This window comes from Protomyctophum parallelum (genome assembly GCF_964188405.1).
Source record: "Protomyctophum parallelum genome assembly, chromosome: 9".
Lineage (NCBI taxonomy): Eukaryota > Metazoa > Chordata > Actinopteri > Myctophiformes > Myctophidae > Protomyctophum > Protomyctophum parallelum.
This window is the reverse complement of record NC_139706.1, coordinates 24,329,994-24,348,907: the sequence shown is the minus strand read 5'-3', so window position 1 is coordinate 24,348,907 and position 18,914 is coordinate 24,329,994. Positions and strand designations below refer to the sequence as shown.

The window sequence follows — 18,914 nt, the reverse complement described above, 5'->3', positions numbered from 1 at the left end:
CAGATTCTTGGCCCCGTCTTCCACCCGGTACAATACGGTGCAAAGGCTATCTTCCGACCTATGCAGTTGTCATTTCTACACCTGGCGTCCATGTTCAATCGGCAGTGCCAGTGACAGCACAGATATTTATTGGGATTAAGATGTTGTCTAGGTGCACAATGCATGGGCACTGATTGCAATCAAAATCCATCCGATTTCAACAGTCATGTTCAACAATTTAGATGACATTTATTATATTACAGTAAGACTCAGCAATGAGGTTGAAAGAATAATGATTTAGGCCAGATTATCAATATTGCATTGGGTATGTGCCTGTTTTAGTTGCGCCGAGACGAACAGTGAACGAAGGGGAGAAAAATAGATGCATTTATTTCAATTAGTAGCAGCCTACACTTTATTAGAAAATATCTTCAAATACCTCTCATCTTGTAAAAATGTTAAGAAACCATTGCCTCCTGTCTTTTTATTTGGACAACAGTTAACAGTCGTGGACTTCCGATGATGGAACTAGGAAACTTAAATAAAACCTAAAACTACACAGAGACCGACATGGCAGACGACAAACAACCAAGTATCTCACTCTACATGTATATATACTAAGATCAGAGCTGCAGTTGTCGCGGGAGGCTGTGCTTTGTGATATAAACTGCTTTCTTCCCCTCAGTGCTCGGGGACAGTAATTCCCAGATCCCGGTCATCATAGACAGAGCTCACAGGCTAGGAGTAATGATAAAGGGGAGTAGACCCTGTATCATCACTGTACGCCTTCACTACTACTCGGACAGGGAGAAGATTCTCAGGCTGTTCAGGAATAACGCCGCCAAAAGATGTATTTTCACTACAATGCCAGAATTTTTACAGCAAACATAATTTGCATAATTTGCTCTAATGGCAATCCCAAGACATAAGGATGTGCAATTATAGACCTATGCCAAAAATATTCCTATCGACCAGCGTCAGCCAAAAAACAGATTGCCGATATATTCTCAATAGAAAAGCTAACTATTGTGAGAACAGCTCACGACCTTAGCTCGAGTTATACTCGTTTTGAGCTTTGAGCTTGTAGATCTGCTATTTTTGGCACATGACCTTGTTGACGACGGGGTATACATTGGCCTTTAGTATGTGCAGTGTCTGGTTACTATAGTAACCTGACCCCTGACAGTGTCAATGAGCAGATACTGGGCCCGGATGGCTAGGATAGCGGTCTAGGCGCCTAGGCTGCTGATGCAGTCTGAGGCTTCGTACACACCTACACAACAAATGTTCGGTCCGCGTGTGATGTCTGATTGCTGTTTGATTGCTGCTCCAATTCATTTTCAATGGGAGTCACATGGTTTGACCATGGTTTGGACGGCCAGCGGAGTAGTCTCTCAAGACAGACTGTTGCCTCGCAACAATTGAGGAACAACAGGGGAGGCGCTGTTTTCCCGAATATTTGACGATGGGATTCTCATATTGCCGGCGGAGAGGTCCAAAATGTTTGGAATTCCCAGAAAATATGTAATGTAAATGTAAAATGTCCACGAAAATCTTCATGGGGGCCTAAAGGGGCCCTGGGAGTCTTCATGGGGGCTGCGGCCCCGTGGCCCCCACAGACTCTACGTGGTTGCCGTGATCCAGGTCTAAATTACAATTTATACCACCCTGCCAGATTCTCAATAACCATGAATGGAATCTGCTACTCTTCAGCTCCCGAGGCAGCTGAAGAGTTTTTATCAAAAGAACATAGCTAGCACCCGTGACAAAGCAGGATGGAGTACAGTTAGCTGGCTAATATGTTAGCCGTGGACCTATATTAAAGGGAATGGGAGAAGCAGACACTCTGAATGGTCTAATTTATGTTGTGCCTAAAACACACCCTTAATGACTAATTCCGAGGCTTAATACCACCCCTTTGTGCCTAGCACCGGGCTTAATGCCCAGGTAATTCTCTAACTAGCTAAACTGAGGCGGACACACCCCTGATGCATTTCGTACACGTTTAGACTGTCTAATAGACAATAGATTGTCTAAATAGGGCCCATAGACTTTTATTGTGTACTGTAGATGCCTGGATGAGCAGTGTGGGTGCCAGCCTTCATTTCATGCTCCCATTTTGCTCCCAACCCCAGACATACAGTAGTATGAGAGCCATCACACTTTGAAAGAGCCCAATATTACGGTTTTGGGGTATTCTAATACCCATATGGATTTCCCTGGCTATCTATTTAAAGTTAAGAAACGACGACAGCAAGTCTCCTGAGCCGGGTGCTCTAAATATTTCAAGACTTCAACGTTATGATTATAAACGGTGGCAATGCATTTCGTCTCAGACAGAGAGGCATCATCACAATACAAGTGGGTCATGACTAGCCGATGGGAGTGTCGCCACATTTACACACAAGCACCTGTCAGAGATAAAAAAGAACCCAACTAGCACTTCTAGACGTCAATAATACACTTTCAACTCCCTCCTTATCACTCAAACCTCAGTATATATAAATTAAGGTATACACTAATTAATACAACACATGCCCTGCTTTATCTATCTATTTCTGTTGTGGAATCTTGTGTATATGATGATAACAGCTAGTTTCTTACAATATTTATCACATTAAAATGCATACCTGTAGATCACTACTTTGCTCTTGTTTTATTGCCTCTAAGTGACAACCACAGATTCTACGCTGTATATCGCTGTGTTCATCATCAATCTGCTTACATAATGCCATCAGGTTTTATTTTCTGTCTCCTATAAATAACATGTACTTGCAATGTGTGTGATCTGTGTGATGTTGCACAATCAATGTACAAGGCAGCGTTCACAGCAAGTGCGTTAGGTGACAGGGGAGTTGGTTCAAAAGATTCTTCCACAAAAAGTAAGGTGAGCATTGAATTGACACCCTACTTACATCAGACTATGACTGTTTAATGTCTAATCTTATCTGCCTACCAAATACCTCATAGATAGGGATTCCAAGCCAATAGAAATTACAGCCTTTCTTCTCTGAGTATAGAATGGTGTCATGTTGTAATGAGCATTAGTAAAGTAAGAATCACCATTTATTTTAAGATAGATTGAAAATGGGTGAAATGGTGAAAAGTGAAAAGAAACATATCCTCACTATCGATTTCTACCCAAATCTCACCATCTGTACACCATTGGTTCTCAAAGAAGGGTCCAAAAGATTATGTTGCTATGTACTATATATATAGGTCAGGATTTAGAAGCCTTTTTTTTTTAGAATTTGTCAAAAATTTTAACCCAGACCTGAGTCTGGGTTAAAACTATTTTAAAATTGAAATAATAGCAAAAATAGCTGATCTACAAGCTCAAAAACGTGTCGCACTGTGACGCATTTTGAGCTTGTAGATCGGCTATCTTTGCTACGACAGTATATGCAATATGGCCCTCTGGAGTGAGTGTGGAAATATAGTGGCCCTCTCCATCGTCAAAGTAAATGTACTATAATAGCAACATAATTGTTTTGAGATTTGGCATATAAATAGGGCTCCAAATACATACATTTTGGAATCTTTGACACGAAAGATGTTTGAGAACCACTGCAGTGTAGAGTCTATACGTAACACACAAGGAAAGGAAAGGAAAGAGGAAAGGAAAGGAAATTAAAAGTTTTAAGTCCTTTCCCTAGCTTAAACAGACCCTTCTTCATTAAATGAAGAAAGTTTGTGTTTATTTTGGTCCAAATTTTAGTCTTCCAACCATTGCAAAGCTTGCTGATCATCACACAGAGAGGAAAAGAGGATGGGACATGAGGAGAAAAGACACTGAAAAGCAGAGGAGGAATAGACAGGAGAAGCTGTGGGGGGTTGCAGAGAGTGGCCTTACTGTCCGTTTTGGGCACAAGGCCTTGCCATCTGACACCTGCCACTGAGTGGGCATGAATCCCCTCTCTGCTTGGCAGGAAGTTAAAGCCACGCAAACAGGAACTCAAAGCAGGAGTGTGTGCAGATACGACCAGCCAAAGGAAATGGCCACCCTTAGTGTCTGTGCGGAGGCCAGGCAATGATGGCACCTGCTTTCCATCACAGAGAACCATTTAGAGGACGGCAGTGATGTGAACTTGTGAAGTCCAGATATCGGTTCCCCACACAGATGCCACAGACACAACCGCTGCTGATTACTTTGCATCTTAGCACTTCAGCAAACATAAAAAAGTTCATATGCGCCATATTTAGGGAAACGGTGAACACCTGTTTGTACTGCGTGCACACGTGTCAGCGTGCGCGAGTGTGCATTATGTGTTGATTGGTTGGCTGTGTGGACACAATACATCTCTGCGGCTAGACAAATTAAACAAACACTAATCATGAGCATTACATACCGTAATTGTTTGTATTGTGAAATGGAGGGATGTAATGAATTCATGTATTACCAATACAGCTCAGACATTGTAGAAAGGCCTAAGAGGATCGGGGAGGCAAAGAGAGACGGTTTGAATAGTCAAATTTAAGACTGAATACCAATGAGATTGGAGCTTACAGAGATGTAGTATGCCTTCACCGGAAGACATTCACACACACACAAAGCATAGAATTCACACACACACACACACACACACACACACACACACACACACACACACACACACACACACACACACACAGAGAGAGAGAGATGTTCACAAACTCCAATTATGTGCAGGTGACATTCACTGGCAGGAACCATGATGAGTGTAACCTAGCAAATACTGTAGAGCAGTCATTCAGTCGCACACGCGCACACGCACACAGTATATAATTTATTCTACAGTGATGATGAAGAAGGATAGGCTGTTTAAGTGCATAAAAGTAAGAATACTGGAATTGCCGTTATGTCATCCTTTGCAAACCATACAGTATGTACGTACGCACGCACACACAGACTGAATAATGAATATGCATGAGCTTCAGTTCAACAGACCAAAAATACCTTGGGTGTGAATTCTGCTCCAGCAACACATTATTATAGCCATCTGAAGTTAGAGATCTAGCTATGATGATGTCTCATTGACATTGACTACTTTTGGCCTGAGCTATTATTTTCAAATGTCTGCAAGGGGAAAAAAATATATTCATCCACTCATGATATCCAGTTACAGAATAGCCAAGTATGAAATGAGGAAAGCAATAATGTCTGAAAATGTTTTAATCTAAACAATTGGCAGACATATTAGCTGCAGATACCTTCCTGCATACTTTCTGCATCTTCACACCCTGGTAAACCAAGCGATTCAGTTACATCTAGTGCACGATGCATGGAGGAGCTTAAAATGATATCTGTCCATAAGTATCCGGACAAAACCACAAAAAAAAAACTATCCCAAACGAAAACAGATTCAGGAGCCAGAGGAAATCAAATACAGAGGCGTCATTGTAGCCCATAGTGCTTAGTGCGTCGGTGCCCCAGAATAGATGAGACACACAACTTCACATCAATCTTTACAGAGATTACAGATGATCTTTCCGTGTAGGAATCTCAACGGGAAATGCAAAGGTGTGTGTTTTTTGCCTGATCATCAGTTTGATAGCTCTCAGACTATCACAGACGATCCCTGATGGAAATGCTTTAAACAGGCTACAATCAATTATTTTCTCATCTCCCTTTCTTTCTGTTTTTCTTTTTCTTTTTTCCCAGCTGGCATTTGATAAAGGAGTTATAAGAATGATCTTAAACAAATCCTAATGGCTACTCATTGCATCTTTCTCCTGGTAATCGCTTGAAGACAAGAACACCATAAACCATTGCCAATAGACAAAAGGCCAGTTACGGTCCAGCTGGGACAGAGAGTCAATACCACAGTCACACATTCTCTTTTTATGTAATGGTTGTTTCTCCCCACAGACAGAGGGTCTAGTGTGATGTCATAGACATCTGACAAAACTCTTCAACACAGTAAATTAATGCCGAATTCACACCAACATCGATCGCGCTGTTCCTCTGAGCGTTTATTCAGCTAAATGGGTGTGGACAAAATGGCACAAACATCCACGTCACCTCTGCCTTGTCTCAACGCAAATCTCAGCAAAAAGCTGAACTATCCTCAACTTTTTCCTGGCTACACCTCCTGCCACAGCGAGGTCTCTTCTTGCTCCTCACCATAGACAATGCATGGAACGCAGTTTTCTCCAAACATGGATGTTAAGCAGAATATCGGGCATTGTGTGACAGACAGAAAGACAGTCTTTTACTTAAAGGAGAATTTCAGGCTTATTTCCATCGCTCGAAAATCTTCATAATGTAAATAGTATCCCAGGCGGCACAATTTACTACATATTTCAATGGAAATAAGTAAATTAGAACACCCAACGCCCCATTGAGGGCTTAAGGTAGGGGAAATAGCCAATAATGCGTTTTTGCACAAAATAACATCTAGACCTCTTTGGTGGGGACGTAACAACTACAAAAAAGCCTTCTAGTCCGAAATGCTCCTTTAAGTAAATGTGTCAATACTGCAATATAGAAATACTCTGTTACAAGTAAAAGTTTGGAATTCAAAAATTACTTGAGTAAAAGTACAAAAGTATTGGCATCAAAATATGCTTAAAGTACCAAAAGTAGAAAGTACTCATTACACAGAGTCCAATTTCACAAGTTTATGTATAATATCTGATAAGAGCAGATTATTTTTAAATGGCTGAAATATATATATAATATATATTATGCATGAAGTGGTTAATGTATGTTTTGTAATAATAATCCAAATCTATAAAGCAACTAGTAACTAACGTTTTCTAAACTTTGTAGTGGAGTAAAAAGTACAATAACTGGAAATACTCCAGTTAAGTAAAGGTACCTCAAAATTGTACCTTTAACCCCTTTTGGGCGGGAACCCCTTTTTAGCTATTGAAAAATAGCAGATCTACAAGCTCATAGCGCGCCACCGAGTGGAGCGCTACGAGCGGAGCGCTACGAGCTTGTAGGTCTGCTATTTTTGAAAAATAGTGAAAATATGGCACAAATCTTTGAATACTGTATATATTATTTCAGAGGCAACGTTTCTAACTCAAATCTTTGCTTCTGAGGGGTTCCTGGAACATGATATTTTCAGATGGGGGTTGGTGGCCAATTACATATCATTTTTGGGGTCCTTGACATGAAATATGGAGCACCACCGATACAGAAACATCTTTCATAAAACTGTCATAAAACGTCAGGCCTAAAAAAGTACATGTACCGGTACTTATACAGTAGCAGTAGTAGTTGCGGGTCAGGGTGGAGGACTCACCGTTGACTGTGAGGTGCACCCAGCTGCCGTTATGGAAGGTGTCGTACTGCTGCTCTAACATCAGGACCCTGCACTCATACCAGCCCTGGTCCTCAGAGCGCACCGGGTCAATCTGCAGAGACGCCTTCCCATGCAGGGAGGCTCTACCTGGGGACGAGACAAACAGAAACACTGCTCTGAAGACACGATGCCAACTGGGGAGATTGTGATTATGTGATCGAAGCGCTCCTCCTCTCGGCTATACTGGCATTCCTTGGGTATTCAGTGATTATTCAGGGCAGTGCTCTGCCCTTCAGCATCTCTACGACCAGAGGACAGTTAGGCTGCCATTAGGCTCCTTAACAAACACAAACCCCCAATACCTGATTCACCTCAACTGGACCTGCTTGCCAGTGCCCCCGGCATGCACAAGATTCAAGATTCAAGACTTTATTGCCATGTCAACAGAGTTGATTGGAATTTGTTTCAGTGCACTAAAAACATACATACAAAAAGACACATATTCACATCACATAATCAGACAGTAGAACACGATACAAAAGTACAGACATCATATGAGGGGGACCAATAAATAAGAAGAATGCAAGACGTTACAATTCATGTTGAATAAATAAATAGCAATTTCATCACGCACACAGGCACACACATTATGAGTGTTTCATGGTGTGGAGAGACTTTTAAATAGCATAGAAATGTTAGAATTATTTTACTAGTACTTTGCTGATGGGTGTTTTATTGTATTTGTATAATTATTTATTGTCCTGTATGTATTGTCCTGAATGTATGCATTGACCTGAGCAAAACAATTTTCCCTTGTGGATAATAAAGACATCTAATCTAATCTAATCAACTCTAAGGTATATTAATGACATAGTAAAATGTTGAAAATTAGTGGTATTCCCCTTTATTTAGGGTGATTAATGTATGTTAGTTTTCAAATAATTTGGTGGAGTAAAAATTAGAGAGGTAGTGCAGTATAAAGTCTTAAAAAATCTTGAAATACTCAAGAAAAGTAAAAAATTAAATACCTCAAAATTTTACTTAACTAGTGGAAGACTTGAGTAAATGTATTTAGTTAAGTTCCACAACTGGTGTTGGTAATGAAGCAATATGTTCAGTACAAACCACATAATGCTGTTCACCAGTAATGCGTAGTTAAAGTATAACAGCTATGACAGTCAGCTGATATACAGTATGGCTACTCAGAAAACCACTATGAGTACCCAGGCAACCCAGGCAACATTGCATTACATCAGTAAGAAATTGTTTGCCATATAATCCCAAATGTATCCTGCGTGAAAATACAGGATAGGTTTAAAAAAACAAATAATAATAACAAAAACAGATGATTGATTGATAACAAATTCATCAAGTTCATGGCGAATTGCATTTGACCGCGGAAATGTCGCGCGCGAGCTTCGCACGGAGCGAAGGACTGGGCCGCTGAATAATCGTCCCCATAGGTTGTAAGCCAAAGATATGTCCCTGCTGCTGATGTCCTTTTTTCTCCTTTGAGGCTGATCAGGATAAATTGGACTTCTGAAAAGCAGAATTCACAAAGCAAGAGGAAAGCTGAGGAAATCAGGCACGGTGAGATCCTCAATGGCTAAGCTGTCTGTCTCAAAGTTTCCAACCAGCTGCTCCTACTCACATGGTTGGCCCTGACAGCCCCACAGACGGAAGAGTTTGCTTCTGCTCTGCTTGACAAGTGTTTTGAGATGGAGCATTTTTTTCAAACTTTGAAGTGAAGATTTCCTGTAAGTACTATTGCCTGTTACTTCTGTCTGAGTGTCAGGCAAATATATTGATGTTGAAGGTGGGCTGAATTGCTCTCCCAGAACTGTATATAGATGCAATAGATAGATACCCTCACCCTGGGAATGCTGCCATACTTGGGGGGGGGAAACAACGTTTTTTTTGTTAGCAGAAAATCAATAAAGCAAAGAGGATGAGAGACGAGTTGGGACTGCAGTCTTGCAGTAAAAAGGTAGCTTGTCTTTAAAAAGTCGTGTCTATTTTTGCCTGGGAGTTGAAGTGCTGAGCGGGGTAGGCGGGGGCATGAAGAGTCGGGATCGACCTCAGATCCTGTTTGTCAAGGAGCGAGAGAGGTGCAGCTGTAAACAGTGTTAACAGTGCTGTGTCCACATCCGGACTGTCCCCTGGGGAAAACATCATGGTCCCTATAGTCAAAACAGAAGAGTTAACACATTCTTGATTCTTCAAATCACAGACTTCACTGGATTGGAGTATTTTAACTGTCAACGGGAAGTTGATAGAAGACAACATAATGTCAAAATAAAACATGAAACCACCAATCATCTGTATGCTCTCATTTAGATCACAGAAAAAATAAGAGCAGTAAATATTTAAAGGGATGTATTTTCAAGAGCTACAAACTCTTTTGGTTTCTAGCATACGCATATTGTGTGTTTTATCACAAAGAATTTAGAGACTGACTTATGAGTCTAATGTTAGTGGAAATTTCACACACAATCTTTTTTGGAAACAACTTATTTAACACTAAAACCTCTAAAGCCACATTTGAATTCCTTATTACTTCTTTACTTGGGTAAGAATGCTGAATGCTGACATATTTCCATCATCTAGCCATGAATTTGATACAAATACATACATTTATAGTTCATTTTTGTTCTTAGACGTCTATAGGCCCGAATTTCCACAGGCGCAAACAATTTTTGCTGAGGAAGTATACCGTATGAGCATTTATGGGAGCGTCATGTGATTCTGTATAAGAGATGGGGGAAACTGGCATATTTTGGGCATGCAAAGAATCACTCCAGTAGTGAGTCCCTTGACTCACTGGGGGTCATTTGAATAAGTCCCAGGGAAATGTTCTTTTAGAGAAATTGTAGTGTTAATCCTGTGTTTTATATTATATGGCTAGCCTATAATTATGGTTAGTCGGCTATACAGCAACAGCACCGAGACCAGTATAGTTCTCTTAAGAAGAGTTTGGCACCAAACTAGTCTTACACGCTTTCACTTAGAAACTCCGTTCAAACTCAGCTTACCGTGGAATCGCGCGGAATCTCTATATAGTATTTGAAATGTTTTGTAGTTTCCGAAATATTTAACTTTCACCAGGAGACTCCATTCACACTTTAAAAACATTACCTTACTGTGGACACACAGGCCTGACCTTTTTACTTTGAAATGTTTTGTCGTTTTTTAGATATTTATCTTTTAAAGTGATAAAACTTTGGACCCTCCATATTCCTTCATACTTTCACCGAGAACCTCAATTCACAGTTTAAAAAATCCACCTTACTGTGGACATGCACACTTGAGATTATTACTTTGAAATAATTAGAAGTTTTCAAAATATATAACTTCAAGCACCCAATGCATTGTCAATGGCCATAGCCATTTAAGTGCTCCGGCATGTTGATCTATGAACCACGGTTCATATCTCATAGGATAGGCCAAGTACAGTATGTGACGCATCACCACCGCAAATAGACCATACAGCGTGATCTAAAATGCACTTCTGCATACAGTACATAATGGACTATTACTTGGATTCATGAACATTGTTGGGACTGTCTGGGAGAGAGGGAGAGAGGACGGACTGGAGCCCTGCGCGGGAGTGTTTTATTAATCCCATTCCTGCCCGCTCCAGTTGGATTTCTGACCACTCCGGCCCGCCCACAGTGACCACCTGTCCACCGCTTTGGGAGCGTGTCTGAAGATGTCTCTTGGACTGTATTACAGTAGTAGTACAGTGCGTTGTCCAGCAAAGAAGGGGAATTACGTTCTCCTCTGACATATTCATATCTTGTGTATAAGCTCTGTATAATTGCGGGAGGATGCAGAATTTTACGGGTCAGCTGGTTTTATCTTAAACGCCTGTTCCCGCCCACATGTATTTAAATACCGTCCGCGCCCGCAACATTTGCGTTGGGTCCCGCGGGTGCCACGGGCTCCCACTCTTGATGCAGGAGGCTCCCAGGGCTCCCCAGAGTTAGTGTCGAAGTGTCCTTGAGCAAGACTCTGAACCCCTAATTGCTCCCGATGTGCAGGTGGAGCCTTGCATGGTTTCCTTCGCCATCGGTGTAGGAATGGGTGAATGTCCTTTGGATAAAAGCAAGCACTATACAAATGCACCATTTACCATTCATTTACTCTATTTACTATATTCATAGATCGTTGCAGTCCCGCCCCCGACGAGTGGCCTGGAAGAGAATTTCCAATTCCCATTCATTTTTTTCCCATAGATATTTATTTAAAGACCTGTAAGCCTCGGACAATGCCAACTTGGATGGTGACAACTCATGACAATAAGCAAAACAAATTGGGCCGAACAAATAATTAGAAAGAAGAAAAAAAGGGCAGGGTACAACACTTTTCACTTGTTTTTCTTCTTTCTAATTACGTTCGGCCCATGTCATGATTTGTCAGGCTTTGTCCGAGGCTTACATGTCTTTAAGTAAATACTTTCTATTTATATTAGAAAAATCAGGGAAAATTTTAATGGAAATTCTCTTCGGGGCCACTCGCCGTCATGAAAGGGGGCGGGACTGCGACAATACATCAATTAACTACTTAATATTTTGGCTATTAAAAAAAAAGCAGATCTGCAATGTGACGGGTCATAAAAAAGCTACTGTAAGTAACTTTGGGGTGGGGTGTGTGTGTGGGGAGGTGGGGGGGGGTCGTAACAATCGTTGAATGGCAGAATCACAATGTATAGTGTAAAACACAATCTGCAGGTCTCTCCAACCATGAATATATTTAGAAAAACTACAGTCCATCTATTCCCTTTATGTCAGCAGCTGTGTAAGGGAATGATAGTACATTCACTCTATTCACTGGAATGAATTATTTATCATGCAGGAGATGAGAATTCATGGGAACAGCCCGGATGAACTCTGAGACTACATGGGCCCATTACGCCGCTCATAGTGTCTCATAAACTACAGCCCAGTGTCAGCCATTATCACGCTGTCACAGCACTGGCATTCTATCCCCAGAATACACTTTAATCTGTCCGATGAGACTGGGAATATTCCTCAAAAGTGGGTCTCATGATCTTCGTCAAAAAGTTGAACATACAGTATCTAAAACTATCTACAGTAGGCTACATAACACAGTATGTGACAAAAGCAGTGTTCTATTGAGCTTGTGTCGATAATGTAAGCCATCTTTATACTCTGATGCCCCTGCCTAATAGGCCTATAGGGATATGTTAGTCAATATGATCAATTCACGCTTTATTTAATCTGTAATTGCCATTCACAATATGAAAGCTAGTAAAAAGCATTTTCACCTGCATTGGTCCACAGCTGATGCAAAGTTGTGCTGTACTTATAGTGACATTCGTATTACAATGCCATAATTTTACTTTACAGTATATTCCCAGGCCGCATCACAACAGGCTTTTGGAGTGTGAGCAGGAATAAATCCAACAGCTTTTTGGCAGCTTATCAAAGAAATTGCAGAAATGTCAGAAGAAAACGATTCTCTTATCCAGTGGTAAGTGCCTAGTGTATAAATAGTGCCTTACGGCAATGGTGCTCAATCTTTGGGGACAATTACGTGGCAATGAACAATTTCGTATTTTTTTATATATATACTAGAATTATGGCTTTAATATATAACGGTAACATGGTAACATTGGCAGTCTATTGTCCCTCCAATAATTGTTAATGTAATGTAAATGTCATTAGGAAAAAGATCACACTTGTGTGAAGTGAGGGGCGCTCGAGTCTAAAGGTCATTACACACTGGCGAATTGGCGACGCGATATATTCGTGCGAATAATTCGCATTTAAAAATAAACTATTGAAGTCCATGCAAGCTTCCACATCAGTGGCGAATGTGCGAATGTGCGAAAATGCGACCGTTTTCGCTTTTATTTGTTCGCTCTGGTGTCGTATTTTGCAGAGATTCGCAGGCGAACTGCAACATGCAATATTTCGCATTTTCAGATCGCTTATTCGCATCGCGTCGCTAATTCGCCAGTGTGTAATGACCTTTATCATCATACATACAGCATCATATGTCATCACATTCCGGCTAATCGCTTTTGGCGTCCTCACTTTTCTGTCCTCACTTTTTATCTTCACGTTTTAAGCCCCCAGCCAATCAAATCATCGCTATGGGGTACACACTACACACGCACACACACAGCTGGGCATAGGAGGGGCTAGTGCCCCTCAAAAATAAGTGTGTTTCACCATTCAGCTGCCATAGGGCATCAACATTAGGCACCCATTTGCAGTTGAGAACCACGACTCTGTGGGGAGGCACAATTTCATTAATTTGCTCCACATGCGTCCTGTGCTGCAATGTATGTATTTGTCACTGTAAGTGACACTGAGTGTGTAGGTGTGTAGCAGAAAATGTACAGTACACAGTGGCAGTACAATTTGAGAGTGGGGTATTTCTATATATTCTATAGAATTACCTGTAGCTTGCCTTAGATAAGTCTACAGTAGTCCTTTAATGGCTCTGGATGCCAACTGCAAGTCAAGAAAATGCCAAAAATGGCCATACTTCGAGGGCAAATAGGTGAGGTGAAAATATATATAAAATTATTATTATTATTTATTAAAATGTTCACCCGTTGTGAGCTTGTAGATCAGCAATTATTGTCTAAAGTTCTCCCAATTCTCCCAGCCTTATTCAACTGTCGTACCTTTGGACGAATGGCTGTTACAACTTACCAGTGTACTCTGGGTCCACATGAGGAGGGTAGAAGCGGAAGTTGATGAAGAACGGGATAGGCACTCCAAACTTGAACCACTCCACCACGTAAGGGGGCTGCTGGCCGTCCAGGGGAGGGGACACGTCACACCCCAGGATCACGGTCTCTCCGGAGCGAGCTGTCACAAACCGGGGCTCCTCTCTCACTCCGTGGGCACCTTGAGAGGAGAAAGAAGGAGTGGATTCGTCATGGCAAAGTCCTTGAGCATTGAACAGCCTCTGAAAATCTGTAAGGGAAATTTTTTCGGCACATTTCAACAACTAGTCCCATGTGCTTTACATAAAACATTAAGCAAACATTTGAATTCCGTGAAATTTCATGTTCAACGCCTATCTCTTTACTAGGAAACACCTATCCAGGATACAATACAAAAGGATGTGTAAGAGGACAAGATGGACGCATATTCTGTTTGCGCTCAATTCCTTTACACCTATAGGAGAAAAATCGCATTGCAGCCAAGTGCACAATTTAAAGACGATAACTGGGCGAAGATTGAGGGGCATCAATAAAGCTACTGCAGAACGAACCAAAAGCCCATTTAGCTAAAGACACATTGAACACTCATGAACTAAGAGGTGATGTGTGTGCAATTACAGAATGACCAACTTGTAGCCTGTATTGCGGATAAACTCTCCCCTTTATGCTCTTCCCTCATCCTTCAACAAAATGGTCTCTTCTGTCGTCGTCTGTCACCGGCATCTGTTGGTGAATGCTTCGTGGCCGTACCATACTGTACTGTAAATGAGCTGCCAAGGGGTTCCATTGATCATAGCTGGCTCCCGCTCAGATGAGCTTTACTATGAGTGCTACCAGGGCTGGCGTTTGGCCATGGATGTCCAGGCACACTGCCGAGCGTTGACCTATCTGATGACTGAAAGGTCGGCATACCTGCCTCAGCAGAATGCTCACTCTGGGAATGGATTTTCTCCAGCTGCCTCCCCCGCTCTCATTGAGCCGGCTCCATCTCCTCCGTCACCGCAAGCATGGCTACCCGGCTTCGCCCAGGGGGGAAATCACTTCAGGGATCAAGAGACGTGCTGACGCGTCGCTCAAGAGAAACACCGGCTGCATAACTTAACACTTTCATTAACGGCGTCATTTGCATTATAGGGGTACATTTTTACGGTAAGGACTACTTCAATAGGCACCAGGAGTTGTAGATCGCATAGGCTCAGGCTGTCCCCCTAGGACAGAGGTTTTCAAAGTGGAGCTCACCGCCCCTGGGGGCACCAGCACTAACAGGGGGCAACCAGGGTAGAAAGTGGAAAAGAGAGGAACATGGCATGAGGGGGGAAAATATATATATTTTGTGCCAGTTTAACCACTTTCAACCTGGTGTCTAAATCAGCCATGGCTTAGTTCTACTAACCAAGACCAAACCAAAGAAATAAACGTGCATGAGTCACTGAACCACATGACCAAATGAACACCCCTGAAGACGTAGGCCTTTATGAGCCAGCATGAAACTACAAAGAGCTGCCCAGTGCCCACATAAAAAACTTGACCTGAATTTTCTTTTAGATTACACAGCTCTCCATCTAGAATCAAAACGCATCCATGTGGTTGACTATCAACTACCATGTGCACGTGCAACCTAAAAACTTGACCTGAATTGAATTTGGAAAAATTCAACAATATATGGGGATACTTCAGCTCCGCCGACTCGGAGCTGGGCGTGGAAGTGACTACATTTGGTAAGAAGAAGTGGCACTGTGGGATTGTCTGTGTATGTTTTAAAACTGCACATTGTATTGTAGAGCCTGCTGTGTAACAAAAATAACATATTTTGAGTTATTCCAATAAAAGTGTGGACTTGTAGATCTTCTTGTAGAACATTTCAGATCTCACTTCATCATGAACCATCCAGACCTCTCAGACCTGTCTGTCACTAAACCTACATTTATACTACATCACACAATGGCGTTGCTACTTGCTAGCTGAAGATATCAGATTGTCGCTAAAAGCTAAAAGCTAAAAATGCTTTTGGCAAGTGACACTGTCATGCAATGGAGTCTAAATTAGATTTAAGTCAGCTAAAGCACGACTGACTTAGCTATTTAGGCTGGTTCCGTTTTCAGTAGTTTATAGTGTTTAAACATGTATACAGATCATAGCCAAAATGCAGTATTACAAATCATCTTGTGCTGGAGGCATATGTAACAGGACACATTTTAAAATGCGAAGGGAAGGACCACTGTGTTTCAACAAATCTGGCAGAAGCTTGGGCAGTAGAGCCCAGAGTCTTAAGAGAAGCTTAGAGTCAAGCTGCATTTAGACAACAAGCTTTATAAAGAAGGGGTAAAAAAACAACATGGCCAACAGATGCACATATTGGTTGGCATGGTTGTGTCTCAATTCAACTTTCTAACAGTGCATTATTATTTCAGGGCAGGCCTTCTGATAATTGCAAATAATATCACACAACACAGCTTTAAAGTTGCAGCGGTTCACTAGTTCTGCCCAACATTATTTTTGGCATGGAGAGCCATCTTAGACAGATCTAATGTAATATAAAGACTACACATAATATACTGCTTGGCTAATAACTCCATAATTCTTTTATGAGATCGTCCTCATGAGGGAGCAATCAGCAGAAACTCCTGGTCACTGCTTTTGCCATTTTCATTTTCTTAATGGAGACACTGTGACCCACTAGGGTTTACGGTGCTCATTGGAAGGAACATATTTATTATTTACCGTCTCAACATCACATAAATGCCAGCTGTGCATATCATGGTCCAGGCTTCCTTGATCTACCTCTACCTCGGATGAAACCTTTCAACATGAAATAAATTGTTAAAAGTTATCAATGCGGCCCAGGCCGTAGCGTAACGGTCTGGGCACCGGACTGGTGATCCAGTCGCGGTGTGCCGCGGGTTCGACTCCCGAACCCGACACGGCCTTTACCGCATGTCATCCCCCCATCTCTCTCCCGTTTCCTGTCAGCCTACTATCTGTCCCTTAAAAAATCAATAAAAGGCGTAAGCCGCAAAAAAAAAAATAAAAAAAAAAAAAAAAGGTTATCAATGCACGAGATAATGACAATTCTAGGTACAGTAATGACCTACTGTGCTTGTAAAACAACTTGTATACAACGTGGACACAGACCGAAAGGAACTGAAGGAGAGACAAACGAGCTCGCGCAGAAATCTGTCGGGTAAGCCCTGCATAAATCAGACATACCATAAATCCACAGAGATTTACTGCAGCGATGATCACAAATTCTTACTGGGTAACAAAATGGACTAAATCACAGACAGTTAATGTAGCAAACAGAAAGGGGGATAATTCTTCATTAAGTGGTATACATACAGTAAGTAAATTAATTATGATGACACACCATACTTTCTTTGCGACTCACCTAGTAGTCAATAGAAGGAATACATGCAAGAGCGCTCACCCCGGGTCAAATCTGGCAATACAGTATATATATATATACAGTATATATATATATATATATATAAAATATTTAAAGTCCGAACCCCAAATCCCGGCCATTCATTTCAATTAAAGTCTCTCACCCTGACCCAACACATGCTCCTCCGGAAGTACACTCACTCTCCGGGTTTGGCACCAACTTACGTAAGTGTTCATAGAGCAGGCGCACTAGGGTACCAGGCCATAGCATGCGCATTAGTGTCCTTTATGAGCCAAGCCAATACATCAAACTTGCCTCAATTAAAAAGCACCTGCGGTCCTGAGGGCTTGTCGCCTCCCCCTGCCAACAACCTATGGTTGCCATTATAGTACATCGGCCTGATTCATGTTTCTTTAAGTAAAGATCGCTGGCCTAATTTGCTGTAACATGGCCCCGGCTGCCCATGGTAGCGGCCCAGTAGCCCAGTGACATATAACTGGAGTAAACATTTCCAGCACAACTTCAGCATCCCTTCAGAAAAGCACAGAAGCCTGACCAGTTTTATGGCTGCTAATGGAACATTAGGCCAATAACAAATATAAAGTGTTGAAAATTGCTATAGAGTCCCTTTAAAGCCACAGGAGATTTCTGAGAGCTTTTTCCAAATGGCAGCACAGATAATGGCAGTCGCATGAAAAGTATTCTGTACTGAATACGCAGTAATTACTTGCATTTAACTCAAGGAGATAGGAATCATTCCTGAGGATAAAAAGGCTGTGAAATTGTTATATACTGTAGAAACACGGCGTGCAATTTGTGTGAAGATCAACAATACATGGAGACTGTACTCCATGAGACTGTACGGACATAAATACGGGCATATAGTAGATACACATAGATGTGCATAGGAGACGGTGTGCCACCGCTTAAAAAACATATATAGAATTATAAATCAAAAGCATTTGAGTTTCTTGGTCTGAGATGTATTTACAACACCTGAACACCAGCTCAGTATTCTACATCTACCCAGTAAAGTCCTGTGTTAAATGTATCAATTGGGAACTGAGGGTCTGAGGGTGTAAAATGTTAACATTTGGTTGCTGCTTGAAAGAAGAGAAGCCGCTGCTTGATGCAGTCACATTTAGTCACTGTCGGGCAGAAACCTTGTGTCTCCACCAGGCCGAAGGCATGGGGAGAGAGTATGTTTTGCACTCCGTCCGTCTGTGTGTGTGTGTGTGTGTGTGTGTGTGTGTGTGTGTGTGTGTGTGTGTGTGTGTGTGTGCACTCTTCAAGCAACGCTAACAGCTGCTGTGAAGGCCTATAGCAGACTGGGTCTCACTGTGAACATTGCGAAGACGGAGGTGCTATGCCAGACAAACTCCCCTCCTCCAACTCCACCACCATCACCGGCATTCAACATACACAACAAGCCCTTAGCAGTAGTCCCAGATTTAAAATATCTAGGCAGTATCCTCTCAGACAACTGCAGTATGGACAATGATGTCCAAAACCGGATTAAATCTGCCTCAGCCTCCTTTGGTAGAGAGTGTTTGTGAACAAAAATCTCAGCATCCACACCAAGGTTGCAGTCTATCAAGCCATATGTGTCTCCACACTG

At 41.8% G+C, this 18,914-nt stretch overlaps 1 protein-coding gene across 1 annotated transcript in view; it reads right to left on the bottom strand.

Annotated features, from left to right (window-relative positions):
- The window catches only part of igsf9ba (immunoglobulin superfamily, member 9Ba), a 64,621-nt gene that overhangs the window by 33,595 nt on the left and 12,112 nt on the right, over positions 1–18,914 (bottom strand). Inside the window, exons 2-3 of the mRNA XM_083773054.1 lie at positions 13,898–14,095; positions 7,212–7,358 (exon numbers count right to left, since the gene is read on the bottom strand). Of these exons, the coding sequence (XP_083629180.1) occupies positions 7,212–7,358; positions 13,898–14,095 (345 nt within the window). The remainder of the gene's footprint in view (positions 1–7,211; positions 7,359–13,897; positions 14,096–18,914) is intronic.